This window comes from Ambystoma mexicanum, chromosome 10 (assembly GCF_040938575.1).
Source record: "Ambystoma mexicanum isolate Mex_15411 chromosome 10, UKY_AmexF1_1, whole genome shotgun sequence".
Classification (NCBI taxonomy): domain Eukaryota; kingdom Metazoa; phylum Chordata; class Amphibia; order Caudata; family Ambystomatidae; genus Ambystoma; species Ambystoma mexicanum.
Window position 1 is genome coordinate 960,705,665 of NC_090932.1, and position 27,289 is coordinate 960,732,953.

The following is a 27,289-nucleotide window of genomic DNA, read 5'->3' on the forward strand; positions in this document are numbered from 1 at the left end:
GAGGAGTCAAGGGCAGACAAATTAATCGTAGGGCACAACAAGGGCTCAATTCTTTCCCTTGTAAGCAACTTCAAGTTTCTTTGCATAGACCCATAGTTAATGTATCCCCTTTCTTACTTGCCTGGAAACATTTTGTTTATTTGCAAGTTTTACATGAATGGCTTGTGGCAGTGGTTTCACCTTTATGACTTAGTCTTTATTACTCACAGACTGTTAATTCAGCCTCAGTAATGCACAGGAAGGCCACCATTTTGCTAAAATGGTGTGCGCCTCTTTTTCCACCATTTATGTGCTTGCTGTTTGAGGTCTTTCCCTGCCAGTCTTCGGCGGGAATCCTTCACCCAGGCTCCAGTGTGTCTGAAAAGGCAGGAAGCGAAGGTGAAGTCCAAAAATCCCCAGTCCTTTGTCTTCCACCTTGCCTGAAGGAACAAGTTACTTACCTGTAACTGTTGTTCTCCAGCATGGGTCTGGCATGGATTCACATGCTCATGAACATTCACTGTCAGGCCTAAAAAAATCGGTATCAGCTTAGTTTCTGATCTGTCTTTCTCAGTAGTAACCAATCGCTGGTCTCTGGGTCATACTGCCCCCAGACAATGACTGCCCTCTTCCCTAAGCCCCGCCTCTGGCAGCCATCTTCAGGTTTGGTAGCACGTAAAGTGGCAGTATGACCAAGTGAAGAGCCGCAAAGGGGTAGGAGGGAGGGTTCGCATGTGAATCCATGCCAGACCCATGCTGGAGAACAACAGTTACAGGTAAGTAACTTGTTCCTACTCCAGCATGGGGTCTGGCATGGATTCACATGCTCATGAATATAAGAATACATAGCAGTACACACATGCACAACCACGGGAGGTGGCAAAGGCTCAACATTAAGCATTACATCAAAACTCAACATTAAGCATTTCTTACCTCCTCACCAGGCTCACCTTAAGCTAACAGGTTGCGCAGCACTGCTTGGCCGACCCTTGACTCCTCCCTGGAATCCCGGTCGATGCAGTAGAATCTCGTGAAGGTGTGCGTCAACCTCCATGTAGCAGCCCTGCAGATGTCCGGCAGGGGCACACCAGACAAGAACGCCGTGGTAGCAGCGATAGTTCTGGTCGAATGGGCTCTCGGACGGCCGGGGGACGGTCGGTTTGCCAACCAATGACAGTGCATGATGCAGCCGAAGAGCCATCTGGAAATGGAAGCCTTCGAGAGAGCCTTCCCTTGGTTCACAGGTCCAAAGTTCACAAACAGCTGTGATGTCATCCGAAAACTTTGTTCGGTCCACGTAGAACTTCAGCGCTCTAGCTACATCCAGCGAGTGCAAAGTCCTCTCGGCCGGAGACGAAGGCAACGGGAAAAAGACTGGTAACACCAAGGGCTCGTTGAGATGGAAGTCCGACGGCACCTTGGGCAAGAAGGAGGGGTGCGTCCTCAGCACTACCCTGTATCATGAAAGGTCACGTATGAGGCTTGCAGGAGAGCGCCTGGATCTCTCCCACGTGTCGTGTGGAGGTGATGGCCACCAGGAACGCTGTTTTCCACAACAGAAACTTCAACGGGGCCGAATGCAACTGATCGAATGGCGGACCCATGAGCCTGGTCAGCACCACGTTGAGCTCCCACGCCAGGGCTGGTGCCTTCACCGGCGTGAATGATTGAAACAGTCCTTTCATAAATTCCTTAACCAGGTGATGAGACTACAGGGATGACCACCCTGTAGCCCTGGTGTATCGGGAAATCGCTGCCAGGTGTATCTTGATTGAAGCGCAAGATAGTCCCGTTTTGGCTAGCGACAGTAGGTACGGCAACACTTGAGGGGCCGTAATCCGCAGAGGGTTAATCTTCTGTGCCCGGCCCCAGATAGAGAACCTCTTCCACTTATGTCCGTAGCACTTGAGAGTTGAGGACGCCCTGGCTTCGCAAGAACCTCTCTGCAGTCGGCCGGGATATCGTACCCTCCAAACTCTAGTGCTGCAGGAGCCAGGACTGCAGGTTCAGCGACTCTGGGTCGTAATGAAGAATGGCGCCTCCTTCTCTGGAGAGAAGATCTGTGTCCGTCGACAGCTTGACTGGTGGGGACGCTGACAAGTCCAGAATGTCCGGGAACCAGATCTGTCTCAGCCACGCCAGTGCGACGAGGATCATTCTGCACTGGGACTGCTTGAGCTGGTTGATGTCGGAGCAGCAACGGAGGGAACGCATATAGGAACAGGCCGTCCCAGGGGAATGAGAAAGCATCGCCCATGCTCCTCGGTTAGGGAAACCTGCTGGCGAACCTCTGGCACTTGAGTTCGTCGCCGTGGGGAACAGGTCGATCTGGGGTTTGCCCCATCGCTGAAAGAGTCGGTCCACTTGGTACTGGCGTAGTTCCCACTCGTGGCACGAGCGCAGCTCTCTGCTGAGTGTGTCGGCGATGGTGTTTTTTTTATCCCTGCCAGATGAAACGGCACCAGAACCATCCCTTGAGCAACGGCCCAATGCCACAGATCCTGGCCTTCCTTGGATAGGGCTGGGGACCTGGTCCGCCCTACTTCCGGATGTAAAACATCGTGGTGGTGGTGTTGGTGAAGATCCTCACTACCTTGCCCTTGAGGGATGGGAGAAAGGACCAGAGGGCCCAGAACACTGTCCGGAGCTCCTGGATGTTGATGTGGAGCGGCTTCTCCTCTGGGAGCCAAAGGCCTCTCGCGTGGAGATCTCCGGTGTGTGCTCCCCACTCCTCCAGGGAGGCATCCGTCACCACCGTCACCTGGTGGGCGGGGGTCTGACAATCTGTGCCTGCTGCCAGATGAGCGCGGGTGCCCCACCACCGGATCGCTCAATGGAAGGTCTCGTTGAGAGGGATCCTGTCTTCGAAGCTGTCCGTTGCTTGTATCCAGCGGGCGTTGAGGAACTCCTGTAAAGGGCGCCTCCGAAGCCTGCACAGGCGCACGAGATATATGCAAGAGGACATCATCCCGAGGAGGGACTTGATGGACCTCACCATGGCCACGTCTGTGGACAGCAGACGCTGTACCTTGCCTAGGATGGCCATTGTCCTTTCCTCCGACAGTGAGGCCAGACACGCCACTGTGTCGAGCTTGGCCCCCAGAAACAGTGCGACTTGCGAGGGGACCAGGTGGGACTTGGGGAAGTTGGAGAACCCCAGGTCCGTGAGTAGCTGGACGGTCTTCGCTGTGTGTTCCACGGCGAGCTCCCTTGTCCTTGCGCGGATGAACCAACCGTCCAGGTAGGAGTAGACGTGGATTCACCTGTAGGCGCAGCCGCGCCGCCACTGGAGCGAGGCACTTGGTGAAAACACTGGATGCAGATTTCAGTCCGAACGAGAGGGCCTTGAATTGGTAGTGCCGCCCTTGGACCACAAACCTGAGGAACTTTCGGTGTCCTTTTAAAATGGGGATGTGAAAGTATGCATCCTCCAAATCCAACAACAAAAGGAAATCACCCTCCTCCAGCTGTCACAGCACGTGCTGGAGGGGGACCATGCAGAACTGCTGTGCCTTGATGTACTTTTTCAGTCGTCGCAGGTCCAGGATGGGTCGCCATCCTCCTGTCTTCTTTCTCACGAGGAAGTACCTGGAGTATACTCCAGGAGCCACGGAGCCTCTTTGGGGCAAGCTCGATGGCACCTTTTTTTGGAGCATCGCCCTTACCTCCAATAGCAGTTGAGGGATGTGATTTTCCTTCCTGACCACAGGTGGAATGCGGGGGCACTTTTTTTGTAATTTGAGGGCGTGCCCCTGGGCCAGGGCGTCCAGCACCCAACGGTCGGTGGAGATTGACTCCCACACGCCGACGAACTTCGCCAGCCGGCCTCCCACCGGGGTGCTTTGGTGGGGGCCCCGACACCACAGTCGGTTCAATCTTGCTTGGAGGACGCCTTGCCGCCTTGGCCTCTTTGGCGACGACGGCGCGGTCCACCCGACTTGCCTCGTCCTCTATAGGCTTCCTGAGACGAGGAGCGGGCCGCTTGGCGGTACGTAGAGGAGCCACTGCCGAATCCCTTGGAGGCACCCTGCTTGCCTCCGGTGCTCCGAAAGGACGGCCTTCGTTGCTGGAGAACGCCTAGGGCCTTGGCGGTCTCTGTTTCCGCCTTGATGGCTTCGGGGGGGGGGGGGGGGGACTCATCCACTGTTTTCCCAAACAGATTGTTCCCGTCGAACAGCATGTCCAAAACCTTGGCTTGTACTTCCTGGCGGAAATCTGTCACCTTGAGCCACCCTCGTCGTCTAAGGCAAACGCCGTTGCCTAGCTGGCGGAAACCAGTGTCAGCAATGTCCGTAGCCACCGTAATGGCGTGATCCGACACAACTTCGCCTTCTTGCAAGATCTCCAGGGCCTCGGCCCTCTTGTCATCCGGTAGTAAGTCCAAGAGGGGGGGCGATCTTGTACCACAACTCCCTGTCGTAGCGGGCCACGATCACGGGGGCGTTGGCCGCCTTAATCGTTGCTGCCGCCGACGAGATAACTAGTCTCATTGCCTCCAGTTTCTTTCCTTTGCCGTCCGGCGGGGAAGGAGACGTTGAGGCCGATGCCCGCCCATCCCCCGCTTTCTTCTTGGCTGCCGCTGAGACGACCGAGTCAGGGGTCGGTTGTGCCCTAAGGCACAAAGGGGCCGCGTCGGGGACCCGGTACTTCTCGTACCAATCCCTCTTGGCAGGCGTCGTAGACTGGTTCTTGAGAAGGGTGAGACCCTTGTCCCAGATGTCATCCAGCAGAGGCACGGCGAGGGCCGTTTTCCTCTTGGCCTCGCGCTGTTGGTAAAACAAACCTTCCTTCTCTCCGGGGCAGAGCTGGAAAAGCTTGGATGCCCTGGTGATCACTGCAAGGAAAGATCTGATCGTCGGGCGGGGAGGCCCGGGCTGGGGGCGATGGGAGCTCCGTCCCGTCGTAACCGCCGTCAGTACCCGTCGTGGCCGTGTCCATTCCTGTGTCATCCCCAGGGACAGGGGACGTGGGCAAAGGTTGAGTAGGCCGCGAGGGCTGAAAAGGCGGGGCTGGATGGATCCATCTTCTCTTGTTTGGGGGGCTTCTCTTTGAGCCTGGTTCCGGTTCCTCCGTCGGTGGTAAAGGCAACCTCGTCCTCATCTCCGAACATAAGTATTGTATTGCCAACAAAATAGCTGCCGAGTTGTCCTGCGGCTCCGGAAGCGACGGGTGACTAGGGCCCTCGCCGGTGCCGCCGTCACTCTCGACGTCCCCTTTGTCGGGATCCCTCCCGTGGGAACGGGCCTCTTCGACGCCCTCGTCGAGGCCCTCTAAGACTTCTACCAGCTCCTCCTCAGATGCTGTGTCCGTGTCCACAATGGCCACCGCCCCCCCCCCTCTTTTTCCACCGGGGTCTTCAATGGGTCTGAAAGAGGCTTCCCTCTGCAGAGGCAGGGAGACTCTGGGCCCCAAGGTCGCCTCCACTGGTGTAGCCTCCACAGGCTTCGCCAGGTCCATGGCGAATTCCTCGATAGAGGCCTTGGCCGGGTGAACCAAGGCCTTTACCACCTTGTGGGCCTGTGGCCTTCACCTTGGGGGGTTTCTTCAAGCTCGACCGGGCCTCTCCAGAAGCTTCGCCGGGTTCTCGGCCTTCCTCTTCCCTAAGCCAGAGCGTTGGCTCGTGGTTGATGGCGCTGGAGAGGATGCACCTTACCTGACAGCCGAGGAGCCCGGCCGTTCGGCGCTCCCAGTGCCCGCGGACTGGCGGTGCTTTGCCTTCTGTTGGGCCCCTGTCGCCGGGGCACCCTCACAGGACTTGGAAAACTGATAGGACTTCTTCTCACCCGACGGGCTCTTTCCTTTAAGCCAGTTGGAGAGACAAAGGGGTCGGTCCTTGATGGTCCGTTCCGACATGTTCCTGCAAAACGCACAGTCCATCTCCACGTGCGTTTTGTCCTCATGATGGCAGTAGAGACATTTCAAATGCTCGTCTTCCTTGAACACATTCTGCAGCTGGCATCAAGGTGACCTGTGCATTTCCATGGGGCAGAGCTGTAGCGCAAATGATGCACTGGCCAGCCACCTTGAATACGTGTGTTAAAAACGCTCTCCCGATAATGGTCTACAGGCTCCCCGTGCATTTCACTGCAACTGGCCCTTAAGGTTCCTGCCACTGTAAAATGCAACCAAAAAAAAAAATAAAAAATAAAAAAAATAAAAAAAACACATTTCTACCCCATTTGGGGAATAGAAATGCAAGTGAGACAGCAGCTGTGACACTTAAAAAAAACTTTTTTTTTTAAATATTTCATGAGTCAATAGGGTCATTTAGGACCCTGCAAAGCAGTGGCACCCCTCGTGCACATATTTAAAGTGGGCACATAAAGTGGCCTACAATTTCTGCACATTTAAAAGCGCATTTTCCTTGTCAATTAGGGATGCACTTTTAAATGAGCAGAAATGCCCCTGATTTGCGCAAAGGGGTGAAAAGGGACATCTGAATGGGTGCATATAAGAAGCTTCCATTCAGATGTCCTTTGTGAATCGATTGCTCTTTTTTTTTTGCTCAAGTGATGCAATGTGCTTGAGCATTTCATTTCATGAGACCAAAAAACCTTGGTCCCTTGAGTTTTTTTTTTTAAAAATATATATTTTTTAAAAAATTGACATTTTTGTGGGCTTTTTTGCAAAAACGCCCATTTTTCGCTGCATTTTATACAGATGCTAAAACAGTCTTAGGTCTCTACATAGCTTTTAATTTCTATAGCTCTTTTTAAAATTATATAGGTTTTACTTAACTTGAGTTAGCGGTGTGCCATTCTTAAAATAACTAAGTTATTGCTCACCTCAGACTGTGTTCCACCGATCTGAAAAGAAACTAATAGTATATTACAACATTAGGTTTTACCTGCCTAGAATAGCTGTATGCCATTCTTGACGTGTTCTGTATGTGTAGCCGACCTTGGTCTGCCTGGTGTATCCTAAATTAGTGCAGAGTGTTCTTGCTTATCTTTGACTGTGTTCCACTGAGCTGAAAAACAACTGTAATTGTATATTACACTAAAAAATGTTTTACTGACCTAGTAAAACGGTTATCATAAAAGGTAGTTATAGTCATATACTGTTCCTTGAATGAGTTTTCCACTATTCAGTTAAGTATCCAGGTAACAGGGCTGGTTGATTGTGTGATTCCTTAACTTGGTGTCAATACATAACTGACAGGGTCTACTACCCTTGAATAACTAAAGTAATCTGAAAGGAACCAATTGTTTTACTCCCCACGAATAGGTGTGTCCTATACTAAATGTGTTTGACTTATTTAGAAAACTAACTGTATTTCTAGGCAAGTATACGATTTGGTCGGTGTACTTTAAAAGCATAGTGTGTTTATATGATCTGTGATGGTACTTATTCCCCCCTCCCCCCCGTTAACCCCCAGCCCCCAAGATTTATCTGGGCCTACTAGTATTTAAATAAACCATTTATTTTGTACAATGCAGTGTTTGTTTCTTTGGATCATGTGTACTACAATTTCTTTGTACTGATTCTACAGCTCTCCGTCTACACTACCATATACTCCGGTGGTACAGATGTATAGACTCCAAGAGTGGAGTCTTGTACTGTCTTAGTTGAATGGTTTTACTAAGCCCTTAGTTGGACTTCAGAAACACTGTCCCTACACTCGTGCCTTTGCCTGCAGATGCACTGCGGGGCTAGCGTTTGTAGGCAAGTAATGTTTCACAAGGGTCACAAACTGGGCATAGACATGTTGAATTGATACTTTGTGTCAGTCAATAGCGGGATAGACATGTTACATTATTTGTGTTTTTGTTGAACAAGAGCTCCCCCATCCCATACTCATCTTGTTGTCGTTAGTTAATCAAAAAGGAGCAATATAGTGAATTAAAGGAAGGACAGTGTTGGGAAGAAGAGATAGCCTTCCCTCAAACCCCTAGATTATTCCGAATGAGAAATACAATAAACCGCATTTTGAGAGAGCAGGGAGAGGGGAGGTGGCACACACGCGGGCGAGCGCACAAGTATGTAATGCATGCATTAGGAGCCACATAGTAGAGGCTAGTGTAAACGCCATCCTAGTTATTGGCTGCAATTTTGAACGTAGGCCTAAGCACTGTGAAGGCACCAAAAGGTGTTAGTATTAGGCATGCGTGATCAGCAGACATAACGCACATCACAATTTAGCTTCAGGGAGTCACATGCTATTAATTGTTTGAAGAAGGCGGCCTTCGCGCCACAGGAAGAATGTGCTCTGCAAGGCCACGAGAAGGGGGCAAAGCACCTCATCCCACGTTACAGATAGCATAACCCCTGCACCTCTCAGCCCCAACACCTCCTCTGCATTAGAGCTACAGCCCTCCTATGCTTTGATCCCAAGACCCCCACATACCATGGTTCCAGCCAGGCCCAGAACCCCCGCACCTCTCAGCCCCAACACCACCTCTGCATTAGAGCTACAGCCCTCCTATGCTTTGATCCCAAGACCCCCACATACCATGGTGCCAGCCAGGCCCAGCCCACCTACCATAAAGTTGTAAGACCCCCTCCCCCGATCAATCAAAAAGATCAGAAAGCAAGGCTCTCCTTCACATTTGGGTCACGTGATTTGTGAGGTGGCGGGGAGGGATTAAATTATAGCCGAAAACTATGGTGTAAGACCTTGGGAGGTTGCTGGCTCATCTGGCAATGAGAAGTATGAGAGTTAGTATGACCTTCATCTCTCCCCCTGGGCCCATATCTATGTCTGCCAGGTGCACAGTTACAGTAATAGAGTAGAATTGCTTTAAAAAGTAACCTATTGCTTACTAGATCCGGTTTCATTGCAGATGACAAGCTCTGCAGCACCCACATGGACGGAGATGGATAAGAAGGCTGGGGCCAATAACCAAGCATCCCCTATGGAATGGGCCGCCCATGTATAGAGCCTCTCCAACCAGCCTTGCATGTTTTTTACTGTATGCAATGACGTCACTAATAGCGATTTTTACCTTCATGGTTAGATGTGTGCATATTTTGGCAGAACATTCGGCAGCAGAGTTCTTTGCTGACACCCTTCGTTTGTGTACGAACCAACTTGTTATCCTTGCAAGCAGTATCTTCAGGCCTTTGTCCCTAGCGGGTTGCATTTATTCTGGTGTGAGCGTGTACCAAAGTAAAAAGAAAACACCACATGGAATGATGCAAAGCAGACACCAAGGGAGAGGTTATAGCAGGAGAATGCAGGATAATCAAAAGGCCCAAACGAAAAAGTGATGACAAGAGGAGCAACCAAACAGGACACTAAAAGGCTGCCAAATGTGTTTTGAAAAAACATTTGTGAATTATGCTCTTTACATATCTCCAGCAATGCCATGGAAGCACTGTTGCAGTGGAACACCTTGAATTGGGCACCAGATAAAAATACTGCACTTTTGGCAGCCGTTTTGCCATACAGCACTTGGGATGAGGCGCTGGTGCCAAGAGAAGTGCAGTGGTGTTTGATGCTCTTCAAAATGTCCCGAGTTGCAGAAAGGTACAAGAGGATTATCAGAACCAAGAGCAAGAAACAATATCTTGCACCCCATGATGCTTTGACAGATCAAGGAAGGTGGTTCTAAATTTAATTTGAGCTTCCTACTTCAATAGGTTCTTGCTCTGTACCAATGATTCACAACATTACACATTATCCTGTACTGTAGGGGTCTGCAACCTTCAGCTCTCCACATGTGAACAATTCCCATCAACCGTAGCCATCAGAATCAATGGTGAGGGATCACTAGACTTCGTTTGAAACCTCTGAAGAGCCAAAGGTTAGAGACACACCCCTCCCCTCTTATTGCAACGGACGCCTACAACATAAATCGACTGTAAATAGCCTGCTTGCACAGACCAATGTGAATGTAGCAGGTTTAAGCAAACCTTAAGCAGAATATCAATTACAGTTAGTGTCGGAGGTTTCAACTGAGAATTTGAACCATTCATATTGATCCATTTATGTGACAAAACATGCAATTTGTGGGACAAATTAACGTCCTGTGGTACGGTTTCCAGAACAATTGCAATAAAGCAGGTCTGGGTTAAATAAATTAGAAAATCCTAAAAGAAACAAATCGCAGTTCGTTACAAATGAAAAACCATGTCAAAATATTGTCTTACCAGTTCTTCTTTCCTTCTAAATCCTGTGAAGCAAAGCACTAGATTTAACATGCTTGGGGAGTATAAAGGGCGTGACGTGAATGGCAAAGGCTACAAAAAAAAAAAGAAAGAAAAACAATCAAGAAACCATCCAGAATTGTGTCATGGAACATTCACCAAATAACACAATATAGCTTTGAGTCAAGTTTGTGCTTAAAGCTCTGAAATGCTATACACATTGACATTCAGTTGGGCATCATACCAAAACCAAGAGTTGATTTAAACTATCCCAGGTTTAAAAATCAAAAGATGTTAATCAAAGCTGTAAAATAAGAATCCCATTTGATAAAATATGGATGTTCTTCTCATGTAATCCTTCATCATCCCTCTATTCCTACAAATTATTAGAAAGTCACTGCCAGCTTGATACCAGTTGCATGCCTGAATCATCCCCAGTGTTCCCTTCCAGATTGAAGAGGTTCCTTTCCACACTGGGTATAATCACAGAAAGGTCAAATCTTCCACCCATTTTTAAGGTTAATCATGAGGAGTCACTTTGCATAATAAGACAATATCGGCAAATACACTTCAAAAGCAAATACACTCTGGGCAGTAAGGGGGGAGTGGAAATGGTGTTCAGTTGGACTAGTATATTAATTTCAGGTAAGAATGCCAAGTCTGAAAATAACATTCACTACGATAGTTAATGCTTCAAGCAAGTTGCCTCCCAACTATTCCACCACGACCCCAACCCTCAACTTTTTTCATGTTAAAGCCGCCAGAATGTGTGCATTAAAACTGCATGCATCGGCTAGAGCCTTCACGCCAGCAATGGGTCAAGGATTAGACACCCGATTATAACTTCAGAACACGTTTTCATTCACTGCTTCGAATACATGTTAGGTAAAATTTTCATATTTGTGATGAATGAATCTTCCTGACCTGTGTCAACCCAAGAACATTTTGCTTGGAATTGGTGATTATTTGACCTGTCCCTAGGCGACTGGGAATCTCCCCCCCCCCCCCCACCTTGTCTTTTACTCTTTTTATGGGTGAGTGAACTTTTTATGTCTCTCCATAGTTTGTTCTTGGACTTCAAGTTCCCTATAACGTTTGGGCTAGGGATGGGTTTCCCCTTCGGCCATCCCTTTTTAATTTCTCTTGTTACCACTTGGGTGAACTACTGTTCCCAAGAAGTAAAATGGGATTCCCATCCCCTTTACGTTATATATAGTGAGCCAGCACACCCCACCTTATGTGGAGTGCTGGGGAGATACCAGTTAAGTGAGAAGGGTGATACTGTGTAACAATTTTGTTACAATTACAAGTTTACTTGAAAGGCTGGTGGCAGTGAAACTACTTTTATGACCTTCAGTCATTATTACAAACAGGATCTGTTAGATCTGCGCTAATTCCCTTTAACCCAAGGGACCCGCCAGCACTTTTGCTGGACTCGACTTATTTTAATCTCCTGGTTGGAACTTTCTACCGCTCACTCATACTTTTTATGACTGGGATTTATATTTTTACTGTTTTGGTAAACTCCATATATTTAATACAGGCATCCGATTTGTGACACCCAGCACCCTATGTGCAGTGTCACTGAAAAGTCCCTTGGACTTTTCACAAGATAATGTATTTAAACATTAAGAGAACTACAGTTGTAAAGAATAGTAGGATAACTTACCTTCCTTACCTTTCTTTTGTGGGTCCAGAACACACCACCCTATGTGGGATGCTGGAGGGTTTGGGGGGTATTAACATTCTAACTCGTTCTCCCACTCGCGTAGCATTTTGTTACAACTGACCAACCTAAATGGCTGGTGGCAGTGGTTACGTTTTACTGCCTTTTGTGCTGGTTACTAGCAGGCTGATTTCTCAGCTGCAGTACAGCACCCATGGGTGACCATTTTCTCAAAAGGGCACCAGGGTTAGTTTTCCGCCATTTCTCGATTGTCAGTTTCTTCTGGGCTTTCCTTCCATCCTTTAGAAAATCTGTCTTTTGTGAGTTTTGCTTTGGCGAGGGTCAGCCGTGAAGCCCGCCCAGGCTCCAGTGTGTCTGGGAAGGCAGGAAGTGAGGAGCCTGAAACTTCACTGTCCTCTGTAGGTATGCCTGGCTGAATCCAGTTCTAACTGGGCAGCTGGCTGTCCTAGAGGACAGCCAACCCCCAGGTTGACCGCTCAGTGTATGAATGGCTGGGATCCAGCATAAAAGATGAGTATTTTCTTTTGACTACAGACAGTCTACCACTGGAACAAGCAATCGAAGCAGAAGATTAGCAGAGACACCGGCATCACCTTCCAGGATTGCGGAAGCACAGGTGAAGCCTTGCAGCTGTGCTGACCTCATTTTCACATAAACAGGGAAGACCTGCCAAGGACGACTTCCTCTCTTAGGCTGGTGGGACCAACTAGCTTAAAGAGGTCTTCATTTTGGCCCATCCACTCCCCCCAGTTGATGTGACTTTCCTGTGCTGCAAAATCCCAAAACCTGGGGTACAAGGACCATCAGAGAGCATCGTCTTCTAAAGATCGAATCCAGAGCCAGGAATTATTCACCAAAAGTCCCCTCACCAGCGGTTGCGACAGAGTAATCAAGGAGAATCCGAAAGCAATATTAATTTCTTCTTGGTGTTAAAAACAAGGTGCCAAAACCACAGAGCCACAGGAGTGAGCTGAATCCATTACTGCAGGCACCTTCTCCAGAGTGCTGCCGCAGATGCCTGCCATAGGTCCCGCCTTTTGTCGTCACGACCAAGGAGCAGGAATCTGGGCTGCAACGTTGCACCTAGAAGGAAGCCAGCTTCAATTTGCTCCACTTTCAAGGTACTATGGGGCTTGGGTTGTAATTACCTTGTACCATTTTCGGTGCATCCTGGCTTGGGAAGTGCCGTTTTCTTCAACTAAGAGTCGGCCTCAACTCCTTTGTGCAGGTCTTGCAGCTTGTGCACCATCAGGTAAGCTCCCCTTGAGCTCCTGGGTTTCTTCAAGAACCCAGGACTGGTTAACCTTTCCTCTGAAGATCATCAGAAATGAAACTGTCCATTTGACTTTGGTTGTCCATGTTTCCCAAATGTCAATTTTCTGATCATATTGGCTTTGGCAATGCTGGTTCCTCCATAGGTTTTAATTGTGAACACTTATTGCTAGCAAACAGACTGCCTATATACCTCTGGAAGAGTGATAGATAGAGATATATTTGCTGATTCTGACCTTAATTGACACTGAGCTGGAAATGTAAAACATAGAAAAAGTTATTCACCTGCATATTGTTTCATATATTAATCGATGCCATTTCACAATGAATGTTAGTTGATGCCTTTCAGATTTGCTTGTGTATATATAAATACATTTTAATATAACTGAGCAAGTGTTTACTTGGATGCCTGTGTGAACAGATTTCACTGTACTGCTTTACAGATCACATAACTCCCTCCTAAGATGAGCCCGGCTGCTCAGCCACTCCGACTTGTGTAGTGCAGGCGAATATGAAGAGTTGGATCTCTAATTTCAAGAGATGAGTCTTATGAAGTCCCACAACACTTGGTCTTTAGAAAAAACATACCCAAGAGGCTGTCAAATCAGCCGCGATAATGCCCAGGAGGTTCACCATTCTGCTAGAAGGGGGGTCCTCTTTTCGCCATTTCTCGTTTGCTTGTTTGAGGTCTTCAGCTGTCCTAGGCGGGAAAGATCTTGGTTGAATGTTTGTCTTCTGTGGAAATTCTTTGTATTTCCCGCCTAGGAGCCAGAGTGCCTGAAGGCAGGAAGTGAGGGAGGAGTCCAAAACTCTGCAGCCCTTTGGGAACTGGTTCCTTTCAGGCAAGGTGAAAGACACTGGCTGTCCCAATTGGACAGCCAGACTGCTCCTTTATGTAAACCGCAGGTAGAGTTTGCAGACGTTGTGCTGTAATTCTGGAAAAATATTCTGATCCTGGAAGCTGCCAAGTCAACCACTGGAACCAAATCCAAAGAGGAAGATGAAGAAAAGACAGCTGTAATGATTTCCAGCAACCAGAGAGCCTGCTGTGTAACTGGAGCCGGATGTAACCCTTCCTTCCAATCGACCTGCGGTTGGTGAATGGGACGACTCCTACCTACCCACCCACAGGCTGGTGAGATCCACTAGTCTTAAGAACACCTGCAAAACGAGCCATCCCTCGGCATGCCGCAACCTTGCCGGGCTGCAAAACGCCAATATCCATGGACCACAAGCCAGCGTACAGTGCATGGTCTTCAGAAGCCGTCCGCAACTTGGTGGATTCCTGCTGGACCTCCAGAGACAATTCAAATCCCTAAAGTCCCCTCACCATAGTACAGGACAGTGTGAAGAGAATCCGACTGGCAATATTCACTCTTCATCAGCTACCGGTAAAAAGGTGCCGGAGCCACGAGAAGCTGAGAAGAATCCTTTGCTGGAAGCCTCCCCCGTTGATTGCTGCTGCCAGTTTCCATTCAGTATCCATTACTTCAGTCTCCAGCCCAGGAACCCAAGGACCAGGTCCTGTGCTTCTGCATTCTCAAGGCATCCACCCATAGGCTCTTTTCTGATCAGGTACTGTGCTGGCTTGGGTAATATTATAAGTCTTGTGTGAATCCTGTGAGGCCGAGTGGGTAATCCGTGTAGTTGAGAGTTTACCCATACTAAATCGACCAGGCCCAATGCTGGAACGCATATAAGGAGTCTTCTGTGAAGTCTCTGAACACTTTCAACTTTAAAGAGAATACTTGTCAAGAGACATCCTCTGGAACTACTTTCATGCAACAAACCCGATCTTGAGCAGCCTACAGCGGGCTCAAACAATTAAGGTCCCTCTTCTGCCTCGGAGAAAACTCAAGCTATAGATTAGGGAAGGACTTTAAAATATATGGCACCTGTCTTGAAAACTATAACTAGTGTGAAAAGTACTTGCTTGCTAAAGAAGGTAGTGTGGTAACAATCACTGAAATAGAAAAAGTTAGTATCCTGAAGTTTATACTTGAGTTGCTGGTTGCTCCTTTGAAAAGTATACAAGTTACTTGAATGGGGTTTCCCCGACCCTTCTAAAAAGTAACAAGTATTGGTACTGTTTGATTATTCTTAACTGAATGAGTGTAAAAGCTTAACAAATAGCGTTTATCTAACTTGAATAACTGTTCTTCTTAAAGTGTACCACTGGGTTTTGCTTTCCCTGATCTGCTTCAATGCATTTCTAAAACAGTCTTGTGGTTAATACTTATGAATTGCTGAATACCATTCTTAAAAAGTATAAAAAGGTTCCTTGAAATAGTGTATACTTGGGTTATGCTTTTCCTGAACTGCTTTAGAGCACTTCTAAAAAGTCACACAGTTCCTGCTATCCTTAGAACTGCATACTACACTTCAGAAAAGTATCATTGGTTAAACTGTATATTCCTATAAAGAATGTTTATCCACCCATAGGTTATACTGACCTTGAATAGCTGCTGCTCTTCTAAAACGAACACTGGGTTTTGCTTCGCCCCGAATTGCTTAGTGCACGTTAGGACAGTTTTTCTGAAGTTCAACTAAGGGCTTAGTAAAATCATACAACTGAGACAGTACAAAACTCGACTGGGCTTTACCATCTGAGTATTTTGTATCGTAGCTGGAGCAGCCAGGCTTAGCTTAGGAGGGAGAGAGGGCTGTAGGAAATTTCAAAGAACCTGCAGTATACAAATGGTTCAACAGAAACACTTACACCCAGACATATTAAAAAAAAAAAGGTTTATTATAAATACAAATGAGCCAAGGTAAATCTTGGTGGGTAACTACTTGTCATAGAATCATTAACACAATATAAAAACACGACGCTTAATGTACACAGACCAAAGCATAGACCTTGTTCAGAATAACAGCATTTCTGTCAAGTCAGATCTATTCTAAACGTGTATGATTAGAACACGTCTTTTTGGGCGGTAACTTAAAAGTTACTTTTAGATTACTTACAGTAATTCAAGGGTGGTAGACCCAGTCAGTCATGCAGTAACACTCAGTTATGCAATTATAGTTAACCAACCCTGTTACCAGGATACTTTTTCTGAATAGTGAAACACAAATTCATGGAACAGTATAAACGTATAATTACATTAAGGATAACCCTCTGTTATACTAGGCGAGTAATACCTAATGTTGTAATAAACTATTACAGTTGATTGTCAGATCAATGGAACACATATTGAGGTAAGCAACTACTAACTTTTTTTAGGATGGCACAAGGCAGACCAAGGTTAGTAAAACCCACAATATACACTGATTAAGAACTGCACACAGCTATTCAAGGTAAGTAAAACCCAAGGCAGACTTACTCTAGACAGAATATACAACCAAGTTGGGTGAGATTTCGTGCAGGGGGGGGCGCGAGTGAAAGGGGGTCCCCACATTTTTTTTGAGACTGAATGGGGAAAAAACTGCACGGATTTGCACCAAATTTCCGGCAGGAGCGGGGGCTTGGGTCAGAAAGCATGCTTGTGTGCGTTTGGTGGAAATCCGACCAGTACTTTTGTTGCAAAGAACTGAAATGCACATCCCCAAAAATTAGTGATATCTGGGTCCGCTCTGTGGACCCATTTCCCTGTTCGCTCCACGGACAGAAGTGTCATTGGCTTGCGGTATGGTGTGCTGTCAGAGAACTTTGGACGCGGGCGGTGGTTGGCTGGAGGGAAGCGTGCTGTGCGTAAAATATTTTGGGATACACCGCCATGGTGTATCGGAGGACAGTGCAGTGGCGGAAAGCGTCCGGAAAATGTACCGTACGCCATGTGTTGGTGGCAAGAAGAGAGGGGGGGGGGGGACAGGTGGGGGAGTGGGAAGTGGTTCATGTGACATATGCACATAGGTGGAAGACGACGGAGGAGTGCCTGCAGAATTCGTGGGTATGTAGAGAGGCGAGTACTTTGTGTGGTGATTGGAGCCAGCTGTCGTAACGGCCCGATAGCTTCTGCCCTGACCTGTTTGCGGCGACCTCTTTTCATGGCGAGTGGTGGCAAGTCATTTGCAGAAGGGGAGTGAATTGCACATGACATAGGTTGGGTGGGAGCACGGGTGGCTGTGCTCTGCGAATGGAATACGGTAGATGGGCACGTGGTGGCATGCATGGGTGAATGAAGTTGCAGTGGGTCTGTGGCACGATTAGACTATTGAGTGCATTGCCGAAGACTATAGGGCAAGAACTCAATAGAATATGGCTTCAGCATACCCACCGCAGGAATGCATGTCCGACTCTGCATCCGGTAGAGGGTGGTGCTTTCATAGTGTGGTGTGTGCAGATTGGTTGTAGTAGGGCCAGTGTTGCAAACAGATTGTGGGTAGGTTGACAGTGACAATACTTTGTGAATGGAAGTGGGTACAGCCATAGTATGACTGAAAGTGCACATGGGTGCAGGAGAGAGTGTTTTCTTTCTACATTATGGTAACTGTTGCAATTTGTTGCTGCATAGCTCCATGGCGGTGCACAGGTTGGGTAGGAGTTCTGGTGGCAGTGGTGTGTATGTGGATTGTCGTAGTAGGTGACATGCATGGGGCATTACGTTGCGGTGGGTGTGTTCAAGGCCTGGACTATTGGGTGCATGGCCAAAGGCCATGCACTCAAGAGCCTAGGACTTGAACACACCCACGGCAGTAATGCATTTTTGACTCTGCATCAGCTAGAGGGTGGTGACCTGTAAGGAATGGTTATGGAGCACATTTCAGATGCCATAGAGCAGCAGAAGTGAGCTGCCATGCGTGTATGTTTGGTTTCGCAGGCGAGGTCACTGTTACAACATGGTAAAGTTTTTGATGTGTGGTTGGCGATGGTGCAGTGAAAGGTCATGCAGTGTTTGCATACTGTCAGTATGGAAGAGGTTATGGTTCAAGTACAGCTTAAATGTGCTTGGTTACTATGCTGTGTGCATATTTGCTGAAGTAGGCCCAATGTTGTGAAAATGTTGTGGTTACTGACAATACTTTGTGAATGGCTGTGGGTAGGGGTGGTGGAGACTAATATGTTTGTGGATTCTGCTAATTGCGATCTGTTTTGGTGAATGGGTGTTTTATGGTGTGGGTGAGTTGGGGTGAAGTGCTGCCACCTACGTATGTTATGTTTGTGCATAATGTTAGCTGCCCACATGGGCGCATGCATGGATCTATAGTGTTGTGCTGGGTGTGGGCAAGGGTGGACTGTTGTGTGCATGGCCAAAAGGTGTGCAGGGTGCGCCTCAGGATCTTTGTGGATGCTGGAATAGTGCATCCTGTAGCAGAATTTTCTTGTGGAGAGACTTTGGAAGCAAAGGGACTGTCCACAGAGTGTTTAACAGTAAATATCGAGTGGTGTACAGAAATTATAGTGTGCAATGCAGAGGTTCAGTATGTGATTGGTGCATGTGTGTTTGGAAATTTCAGAGCAGCCAATGAGGGAGTATTGGAAAACTGCAAGTGAAAAGGGAAGAATTATTGCGTCTGCTTTACTGGGGCGTGCGCCTCGCTGTAGCTGGGAAAGCGCACGTGCCACATCCTGCCCTTCTGAGCATGGAGCCTTCGCAAATGGAACTGTGGGGATTCTCCAATGAGGTGTCGAGGGTGTGGTTCACAGGAAGGGGCCGTGACATTCTCAAACTTCGATGCACGCAGTGACGTTGGCTGAGATGGACAGACGCCGAGTGCTGATTGTGGGTGATAACTTTGTGCACGATATGCACAGGTATGCCTTGGAAAGAAGCTTTGATACAGTTTTTAGTTGGGAGTGGAGGCTTTTTGGGGCACAGTGTATGAGCAAGGTTTCGGGTGCATGGATTTCCTGTGCACATGTGTGGCCTATGTTGGTACTGTTGATGTGGTGGTTGTGCATTTTGGAGCACTATATTTAGTGTACATGTCATGCTCACGTTTGCTCGCGCACCTAAAAAAAGTCGATGACAGCAGGGATGCAGAAATGTCCTACTGCCAAGGTGATTTTCTCCTTGATAACACCAAGAGGAGCATGCATCTATGCAGGTGTAATTTGTCCACAGCCAGAGGTCGGGAGTTGTTGGATAAACAGAAGCAGAAGCATGTGTGACTATGTGCAGTGCTGGGATGTTCTGCTAAGACTATGAAAGCATTAATAACCTGCAAGATTTCCAGTGGTTCCAAGGAAAAATTGTATATTTTTGACCTCCATTGGCAATGGTGTTTTGTTTGCCACTCTGCACGAAGCGTTGCAGAGAATCCTGTAGAAATGTAAGAGAAGCGTTAATCTTCAGTTGAGAGAAATGTCAGGAGGAGAAGCAAACCGTCAGCTAAAGAGCAAAAAAAAAAACAACAAAAAACCTGTATGCACGCACGTACATAAACACGACTAAAAATTCACGGTAGTTTGAGGAGACGTGGCACATCCGGCTCTTTTTAGGATGGTAGCTACGGCATTGGCACTGTGGAGGCTAAGCCATTGCCCAGTGTGGTTGCTGGTTGTGGTGTGTACACAAACACTGTGGCAGGTCTGTTTGTACGGAGAAATGTAGGCGGCTCTGGTGCAAGTGTGCAAGGTAAAGGGCAGGCATCCTGTTTGTTTGCATGCACTGCACACACTTGCTTAACGTTTCTAACATACATTCCGTGATGCTTTTGTGGGATCACTTTTCCGACATTTGTAGTACATGCATTACACTGGAAAGACCATTGTGTGAAGTGTACAAAGTACGTGGCAGGCATCCTGTTATGAATGCAGTGTGTGTATCATGATATGGTATTCTGTGGAATTTGTAGAACGCCTACAAACAATTGTGTGAAGGCACGTCAAGGAAAGGGAGGCGGAACAGAGGTCGCACAGAGACATTGATCCCACTAGGCCAAGTGAATGGGAAGGGGGAGGGGGAGGGCAAAGTGGAGTACATGGGAACAACAAAATATAGCAATACATGCAACTACGGCCGGCGCTGGCAAGTAGAAGGATAAGTGTAGACATCAAGTGGTGGATAAACTTAAGGTTCCAGAAAACAGTCCCCACGTGCGGGTGTTGGCAGAAAGCTAGTGCAGGGGTGGAACTGTCAGGAGGGAGGTGGCCTGGGGCACAGATTACAGGGTGGGTAGGAAACGAGTGCACAATCATTTTTAGGCAGGATGTGAGCAGGGGAGAGGAGCGGAGGGGAAGAAGAAGCACATGGAAAGGTTTTGAGGTGCTTCTAGACCCTAAAATGGTTCTCCTCAAGTTCCAGGAGGCAGAGAGCCTGTTCCAGAGGGAGGCCCCAGCAGAAGACGGACATCTTTCACCAACTGGTTGCGTGCAGAAGCACCTGACCCTGAGTGAGTAGGAGGCGGATGAGGGAAGAGCTGGAGCAAGTAGATTTTTAGGAAGTGAGTGCAAGGTATTGAGGTCCCAGGGACCAGAAGACCTTCTGCATAATGCACAGGGCTTTCATTTTATTTTTCGCAGGAACTGGGAGCTATTGCAGACATTTTAGTCCAGCAGAGATACGATCCCTGGCATTCAGGCCAAGGACAAGTTGCGTTGTCTTCTTATGGATGAGTTGCTGAGAACGTAGAGTGGATCTGGCAGATTTAAAGAGGCTGTGGCAATAGTGCAGTGTACAAAGAGCCACAGCTGTGCACACACGGACCTTTTGGGAACCGACTTTAGGTTGGCAAGATACTCAGTGGTGGCTTTGGTGCCAGCTTTTTACGATTTATGTAGGAGGTGGGTTGGTGGGGAACACACTGCGTAGCATTGTCCGAAGGAAAGAAGAGTCCCTGTTTCGCTAATAAACTACAATATGGGTAAATGAAAACATTGCAAGCAAATACCATTAAAATGCCACTTCATGGTAGGAAATGGGAGGAAAACCAGTATGCTTTTCAAGCACGTAATGGACGCTTAGAGGCAGCTAAACATTAAAAAAAATGTCATACCTTCCTTTTGTATTGATGGGTGTTCATGTGGATGAATGTGCATGAAGAAATTGTGCAATGTTTGACTGAACTTTCCACTGGACTTGCTTTCCAATAACAGCAACGATAGAAATCAAACTGCGTGCCAGACTTAATAAATTATACGAGCTGCCCAGATGGTTTCTCCCCTCGACTAAACCAGAAATGAAATTCCAATACAAAAAGGGACGAACCCAACCTCCCTTCTGCCCCACCAGCCAAAACGAACTCCCAAACTTCTAAATGTAAGCCTAAGACTAGCATTAGAAACCAACCTAACCTCCTACAACCTGAAGCCCATTCCCTTAAAGGAGCGCTGCTTAATGTAAGATCTTTAGTCGCCCACGCCCTCGATCTAGCTGATCTAATTACTAAAGTCAACCTAGATTTCATTGCCATTACCGAGACCTGGCTACATAATGCAGCAGGACCATCACTCATGCTTGCCATCCCAGACGGCTACACTATAATTAGGCAAGACCGAGAGACTTCCCGTGGAGGCGGCATTGCCATCATATTCAAAACAAACCTGTCGCCAAGATTAGCCCCTATCCTAACCCTACAATCGTGTGAAGTCCTTACTGCTAAACTTCCCATCAATACCCAATCACTTACTATACACATAATTTACAGACCACCAGGTCCACTTGGGACCTTTGAGGAGGATCTGCACAATCTAGTATACAACTAGGCCAAAACTACGTCAACTGCTGGTTCTAGGGGACTTTAACCTAGGATTTAATGACCAAGCAGACACACACGCCTTAACCATTGCTAATACTCTAGACTCTCTAGAACTAGCCCAAAAAGTCAACAGTCCCACTCACTCTAAAGGTAGAATACTAGATTGGGTTACTGACTCCAATTGTACAGCTGACCTCACCTCCATATCGCCATTACCTTGGACCGACCATGCACTGGTATCCTTCAATCTCATAACTACCAGGCCATCTACCACAGCCCCACGTACAGCACCATCCTGCTTTACCAGAAACAAAAAAAACATGACTACAGATATCATTCCAGCCATCCTCCCAACCTTAAATGCTCTGTCGGACAACTTAGACCCTCGTGTACCAGTACACAAATACAATAAAATTATGCTTGACACTATGGACAAAATTGCCCCGCTTAAACTACTTACAAGCAAACCTAAAGCCCATTTAAACAAATGGCTCACGCCTGAACTTAAGGCCCTATGCCTGACTAACAGAAAAAGCGAATCAACCTGGAAATTATGCCCAACTGACGAGAATAAGGATAATTTAAATGCTCTCTCGCCAGTACAAACAAGAAGTGTGTCTGGCTAAACAAAACTCTTATAACGATCGCATTGCCAACTCCAACTTGAATCTCCCATTGCCACTCCTGATATATGCACTAAGGACCAGACTTGGTGTGCAGATATCCAAGACGCACTAGGAAACAAAATAAACACTCTCCAAAAGAAAATCCAACTAAAAAAAGCTTGGCTTTTATCTCGATTCCACCATGTCATTCTCCAAACAGGTGAACTCACTAGCCTCTACGACAGCCTATACCTGTAAACTAATAAGAGCAGGTAAACCATTCCTTTCCAATGCCAGTTGTATGATCCTGGTGAGAGCCCCAATACTATCCCGTCTCGACTACTGTAACGCCCTTTACAGTGAGGCCAACAAAGCCATCACCCAAAGGCTCCAAATCTTACAAAATAATGCACTTAGAGCGGCACTCAGCATAAATAAACGAGAACTATCTCCTCCACCAGACGACAATACAAATGGCTTTCTACTGATGACAAAATCCATCTAAAAATGATCTCCCCGACGCATAAAGCTCTTAATGCAGCTCCTAGCTACCTGGCGGACAAAATAAAGAGAAAAACCTATCAGACTGACAAGATCGGTCAATTCAAACTGTCTGGCAATACCAAGATTTAAACGTGCCAAAATTGGCGGTATTAGCGGCTAAATTGTGGAATGCCTTGCCACATAACCTGAGAACAGACCAACCGTTCGTACACTTTAGAAGGAACTTTATCAACCACATTAATGCTAATAATCCGTAATTACTCAGATCCCTCTGTCTCTCTAGTCTGATGGAACTTTGCAACTCTGCACCCTTATCCCTATCCAGCGCCCACACCGGCATCTGTGTAAATTTGTAAATTGTTTTTGATGAACCTCTGTATAACTTATGTATATTTTGTAATATTGTGTATCTCTGTAACATTGTAAGTTTCGCATATTCTTCTGCTGCGCCCGGTTACCCCTGGGTCTGGTGCACATTACAAATAAACAAACAGCACACTTGCAGGCTGATTTTGTAACAATACATCTTGTGGAGAACTGACAGTGTTAGATGCGGACGTCTTGGATGGCATTGATGGATGCGTGTGTGCCTACTTAATACCCAATAAGGGCGTGGTGGGAAGAAGGACTGTTCATGCTTTACTAGGGCGTGGTCCTCACGATAATTTGGGAAGGGCACATGCGACATTCTGCGCTTCTCACCATGCTGGCCAATAGAAATGGCACTGTGGGCATTATCAAATCGGGTACGGAGGGTGTGGGTCACAGGAAAGGGCGATAAAAGTGGTATTCATTACTCTGCGTAATGAGGCTGGATGACATGGAGAAACGCATTGTGTTGACTTTGGGTGATGCCTTTGTGATAGATCTGCACAAGTATGCCCAGGAAAGAAACTTCCATGGCAATTTCGGTTTGGAAGCAGTGGACACATTGTGGTGCGCTGTCGAGGACCTCAGTTTAGCCAATATGCATGCACTTGCACAGAATTGGCCAGTTCCGCTATTGTGCATGTTGTCATCATGCACTGTGGCGGTTTGCAATTGAATTACGTGTCTCGTTTAAGTTTGTTCCGTCCACTCAAGAGGCCGATTAATGTCTTGAAGCTTTTTCCCACAGCACAGGTGGTTTTATCCGCCATACCACCAACAGTATGGACCACCCATATTGGCTGTTGTACCCAGCAAGAGGCTGGAAGGTGTCCGATTAACAGAAGAAAGGCCGATTGTGACATGTTTTTCTGTAAGAATGACAGTTGTGCAAATGCAGAGTTCTTCCAATCAAATGGCATTTCGTGGTCGTCAATTGGTGATGCGGTTTTGTTCGCTCATCTCAAGATGCATTCAAAAGGTTCCTGTCAGATACTGAGGACGACAAGGAAAACAACTGTATGAAACCGAAAACGAGCTCTGTGTGGAAGCATTAAAAAAAATAAAAACCACAATGGCTCTTCACAGCCACACCTACAAACGAAAGCCCTCATCCTGGTTGACATTTCTTCGACCATGCGCACACAGCACGAAAGCCTCATCTGGGGATTTTTCAGAACTGCTAGTGTTACATGGAGAGCGCAAGTGCCCCAATTTGTGTTTCTTACCATGCTGGCCAATGGAAATGTGACTCTGGAAAATGGCCAATTAGGTGGTCAGAGTGTGCGTCACAGGAAAGAGTGGACATATTTTGTTTCATTACTCTGTGCAGTGAGGCTGGCAGAGATGGCGAGACAGTTTTCATAGTGGGTGATCTGCTAGATCTGCTCCGGTATGCAGTGGAAAGAGGCTTTAATAGCAATTTGAATTTGGAGGTAGTGGAGGCTTTGTGGTGCGGTGTCGACAAGTGGCCACTTTCGCTACTGCACACATTGTAGTCATGCACTATGGAGCATTACTTTTGGGTTCCATAACTTGTTCTTACAGTCAACTAAAAAAAGATAAAAGCAGTGAAGCGCATTTTTCCCACTGCAAAGGTGCTTTTCTCATGTATACTACTATGTCCAGTATATAACTATTCCAATTAATGATGTTGGCAGCCAGAGGTCGGAAGGCGTCTTATCAATAGAAGCATGTGTAACTCCTTGCATGCTGCTGGCATGTACTCCTGTGAGAATTACACCATTGGTAATCGATAAGTGCACCTTCTCAATGGAAATGGCATTTGTCGCCCAGTGGCAATGACATTTGGTTTTCAAATCTACAGGCTGCACTGAAGACGCTATAGTAAAAATGTGAGTCGAAGTACAACAAACAAAAACACTTATAAAAACCCAATACATTTTTTTCCTATGGAAGCACAAAAAAAATAAAAAGGCTTTTTGAGAGCCACCAATATAAACTACACCCCCCCACCCTCCTGCTTGACATTTATTCTCCTATGCGCGAGGGCACCTGGAAAAGTCCACCCATCGTGACAGTTGCAGGGTTTTGCACATGGCCGCCATTCATTTGAGCCCGTGGAGGATACGGATTGGTCAATAAGGTGTCTGGGTGTGGAGTGCACACACAGACTGTGGTACCCAGTATATTTTGTCGAGCAAAATGCAGAGGGTGCGCTTTTGGCTGCGAGTTGCACGAGCCACAGCGTATGCATTGTGGGGGGAGTTGAACATACATTACTTCATAGTGATTGGAAAACAGTCCAGTGGGAGCTCATTGTGGATTGCATCATGTGGATTTGTACGCGTATGGAGTACCTACAATGAAGTGATTGATTTTGTTTTGTGTGAGACTTCGATGACGCGCGATCACAACGATATTAATGTTGTTCATTGTGGAGGGAAAATTGCACAACACAATTTTCAGTGCCGTTTGCGCTGAAGGAGGCACTTGGCCAGGTCATGCGTCGGTTTCCGACCTCCTGCTGTTACGCTCACCTGGTCTCAGCAGAGGCGTGGGGGCACGGTTGCAGCCCTTCCGGGGGTGGGGTAGCTCTGGTCCGACTTCATCCTCTGCGCTTATGTGGTGACTGGTGATGCTGCTCGGGACTGCTCATGCATGGAGAATATGGGGCGCGAGTATGCCAGCTTATGCGCCTGATCCCCTTCGAGACCTCTTCTCCCAAACCGTGGTACCCGTGGGATGCGCTGTCCCATGAAAGCTCACCTGTTGATTAGTTTTGGCGAGCACTCCGTCCTACTGCTTCTGGCAGGGGCGCTTGTATGATCTGGACAGAGTTCCTTCACAGGTCCATTGCACATGGTAGTCCAGTCCTGCTGCAACTAAGCCACTATTCTTCAGTTAAGTGTTCCTGTTTGCCTTGGTCTTTTCCTTGTCTGTTTGTTGTATTGTAAAGTTTGTTGTCTTGTATTGCTGTCCATTCCACTTTTGATGTTTGCTCTTTTGCTTTCTTCCCTTGCAGGTGATGTTGCTGGCCGGAATGAGGAACGAAGCTGCAGTGGTAAAAAACGAAGCTGCAGTGGTAAAATAGCTGGCAAGTTGTTAACTAGAGAGCGTGCTGGGTTCAAATGCGGCGCGGCTCTAGGATGGATGTTCTAACCTAGTCTTTCTCTTCACAGGGTCCGAGATTTGTAGATGTGGAGTCCGGTGCTTTGGCGTCGGGATGAAGATCACTGGATGTCAGGAGATGAGTCTGCAGATGAAGCAATGAAGCATCGGTTTCCTGGAGGTAAGTATGCAGGAGAATGCCTGGTTTCAAAAGGTAAGTAAACTGGCCCAAGCGGCGGCGAGCGTCACATTGCACGCAAGTGCACAGTAAAGAGAAGAGAAGCACCAGCCATGAAGATCGAGCAGCTTATATTGCTGCATTTCTGAAGTCACGGCCACCAGGTTCAGCCTGCCTGCCACACCCGAAGAGTCAGCACAGGAGGATGTTCTCTGGAATAAAGGCTTTAAGCTCCTGGAAAAAAAAATAAAAGCACTCCTGCAGTGAAATAAAACGTATACTGCTCACATCTCTATAGGAGCCTGGCACCAAAGGCGCCAGAACTGAGTCCAGCCAGGGCCCCTGTGTTTATAGGTCCCAAAGGGACATAAGTGAGTCAAGTGACCCATTGCCCCCCATCACTAGATGGTGTGGTTTTTGTGTTCTGAGGCCTGTGGCCAGGACACCTGCATAATTATTAATCCCATTACGCAGACACCCATGTCGGGTCCAGAAAGGGAGAAAGCGCAGTACATTGTGAAGAAGTGCATTTGTGCCTTTTTACGACTTGTGCCAATGTCGTCCTTTACAAATGGGAATCTGACGTTTCACAGCACAAAGAGTTTTCCCCACAAATAGATTTCCTCTTAATATTACTGTACTTCCGTTTTCTGCACAGCCTACAGAAATTGCCTTGCTGCCCTTTTTTGAAGTAAAGGAATAATGTTTGTGCTAGTTGTTGCGCACTTGAACACAGTGCAACACGTACAACCATCTCTTTCAACAGCCACGCATTGCTACCAGTTTCAACTGCAGTGTTTTCCACAGTACACAATTCCTTCCATTTAGCACACAATCTGTGGCGGGTATACAATGCACAGCGCCCTGCCTCCCTTCATTGCCACTTGCATTGTTGCACTCTGAAAGGCAGTTTCTTTACTTACCTTTTTCCTTTTCCAGTTCATTACTATTTCT

General features: G+C 47.3%; 1 protein-coding gene across 6 annotated transcripts in view; it reads right to left on the reverse strand.

Moving 5' to 3' along the window:
- Positions 1-27,289, reverse strand: part of ECT2 (epithelial cell transforming 2) — a 1,267,500-nt gene that overhangs the window by 1,064,599 nt on the left and 175,612 nt on the right. For all 6 annotated transcript variants that reach the window (XM_069618731.1, XM_069618732.1, XM_069618729.1 and 3 more), the window contains one exon: positions 10,072-10,161. In XM_069618731.1, the coding sequence (XP_069474832.1) occupies positions 10,072-10,161 (90 nt within the window). The remainder of the gene's footprint in view (positions 1-10,071; positions 10,162-27,289) is intronic.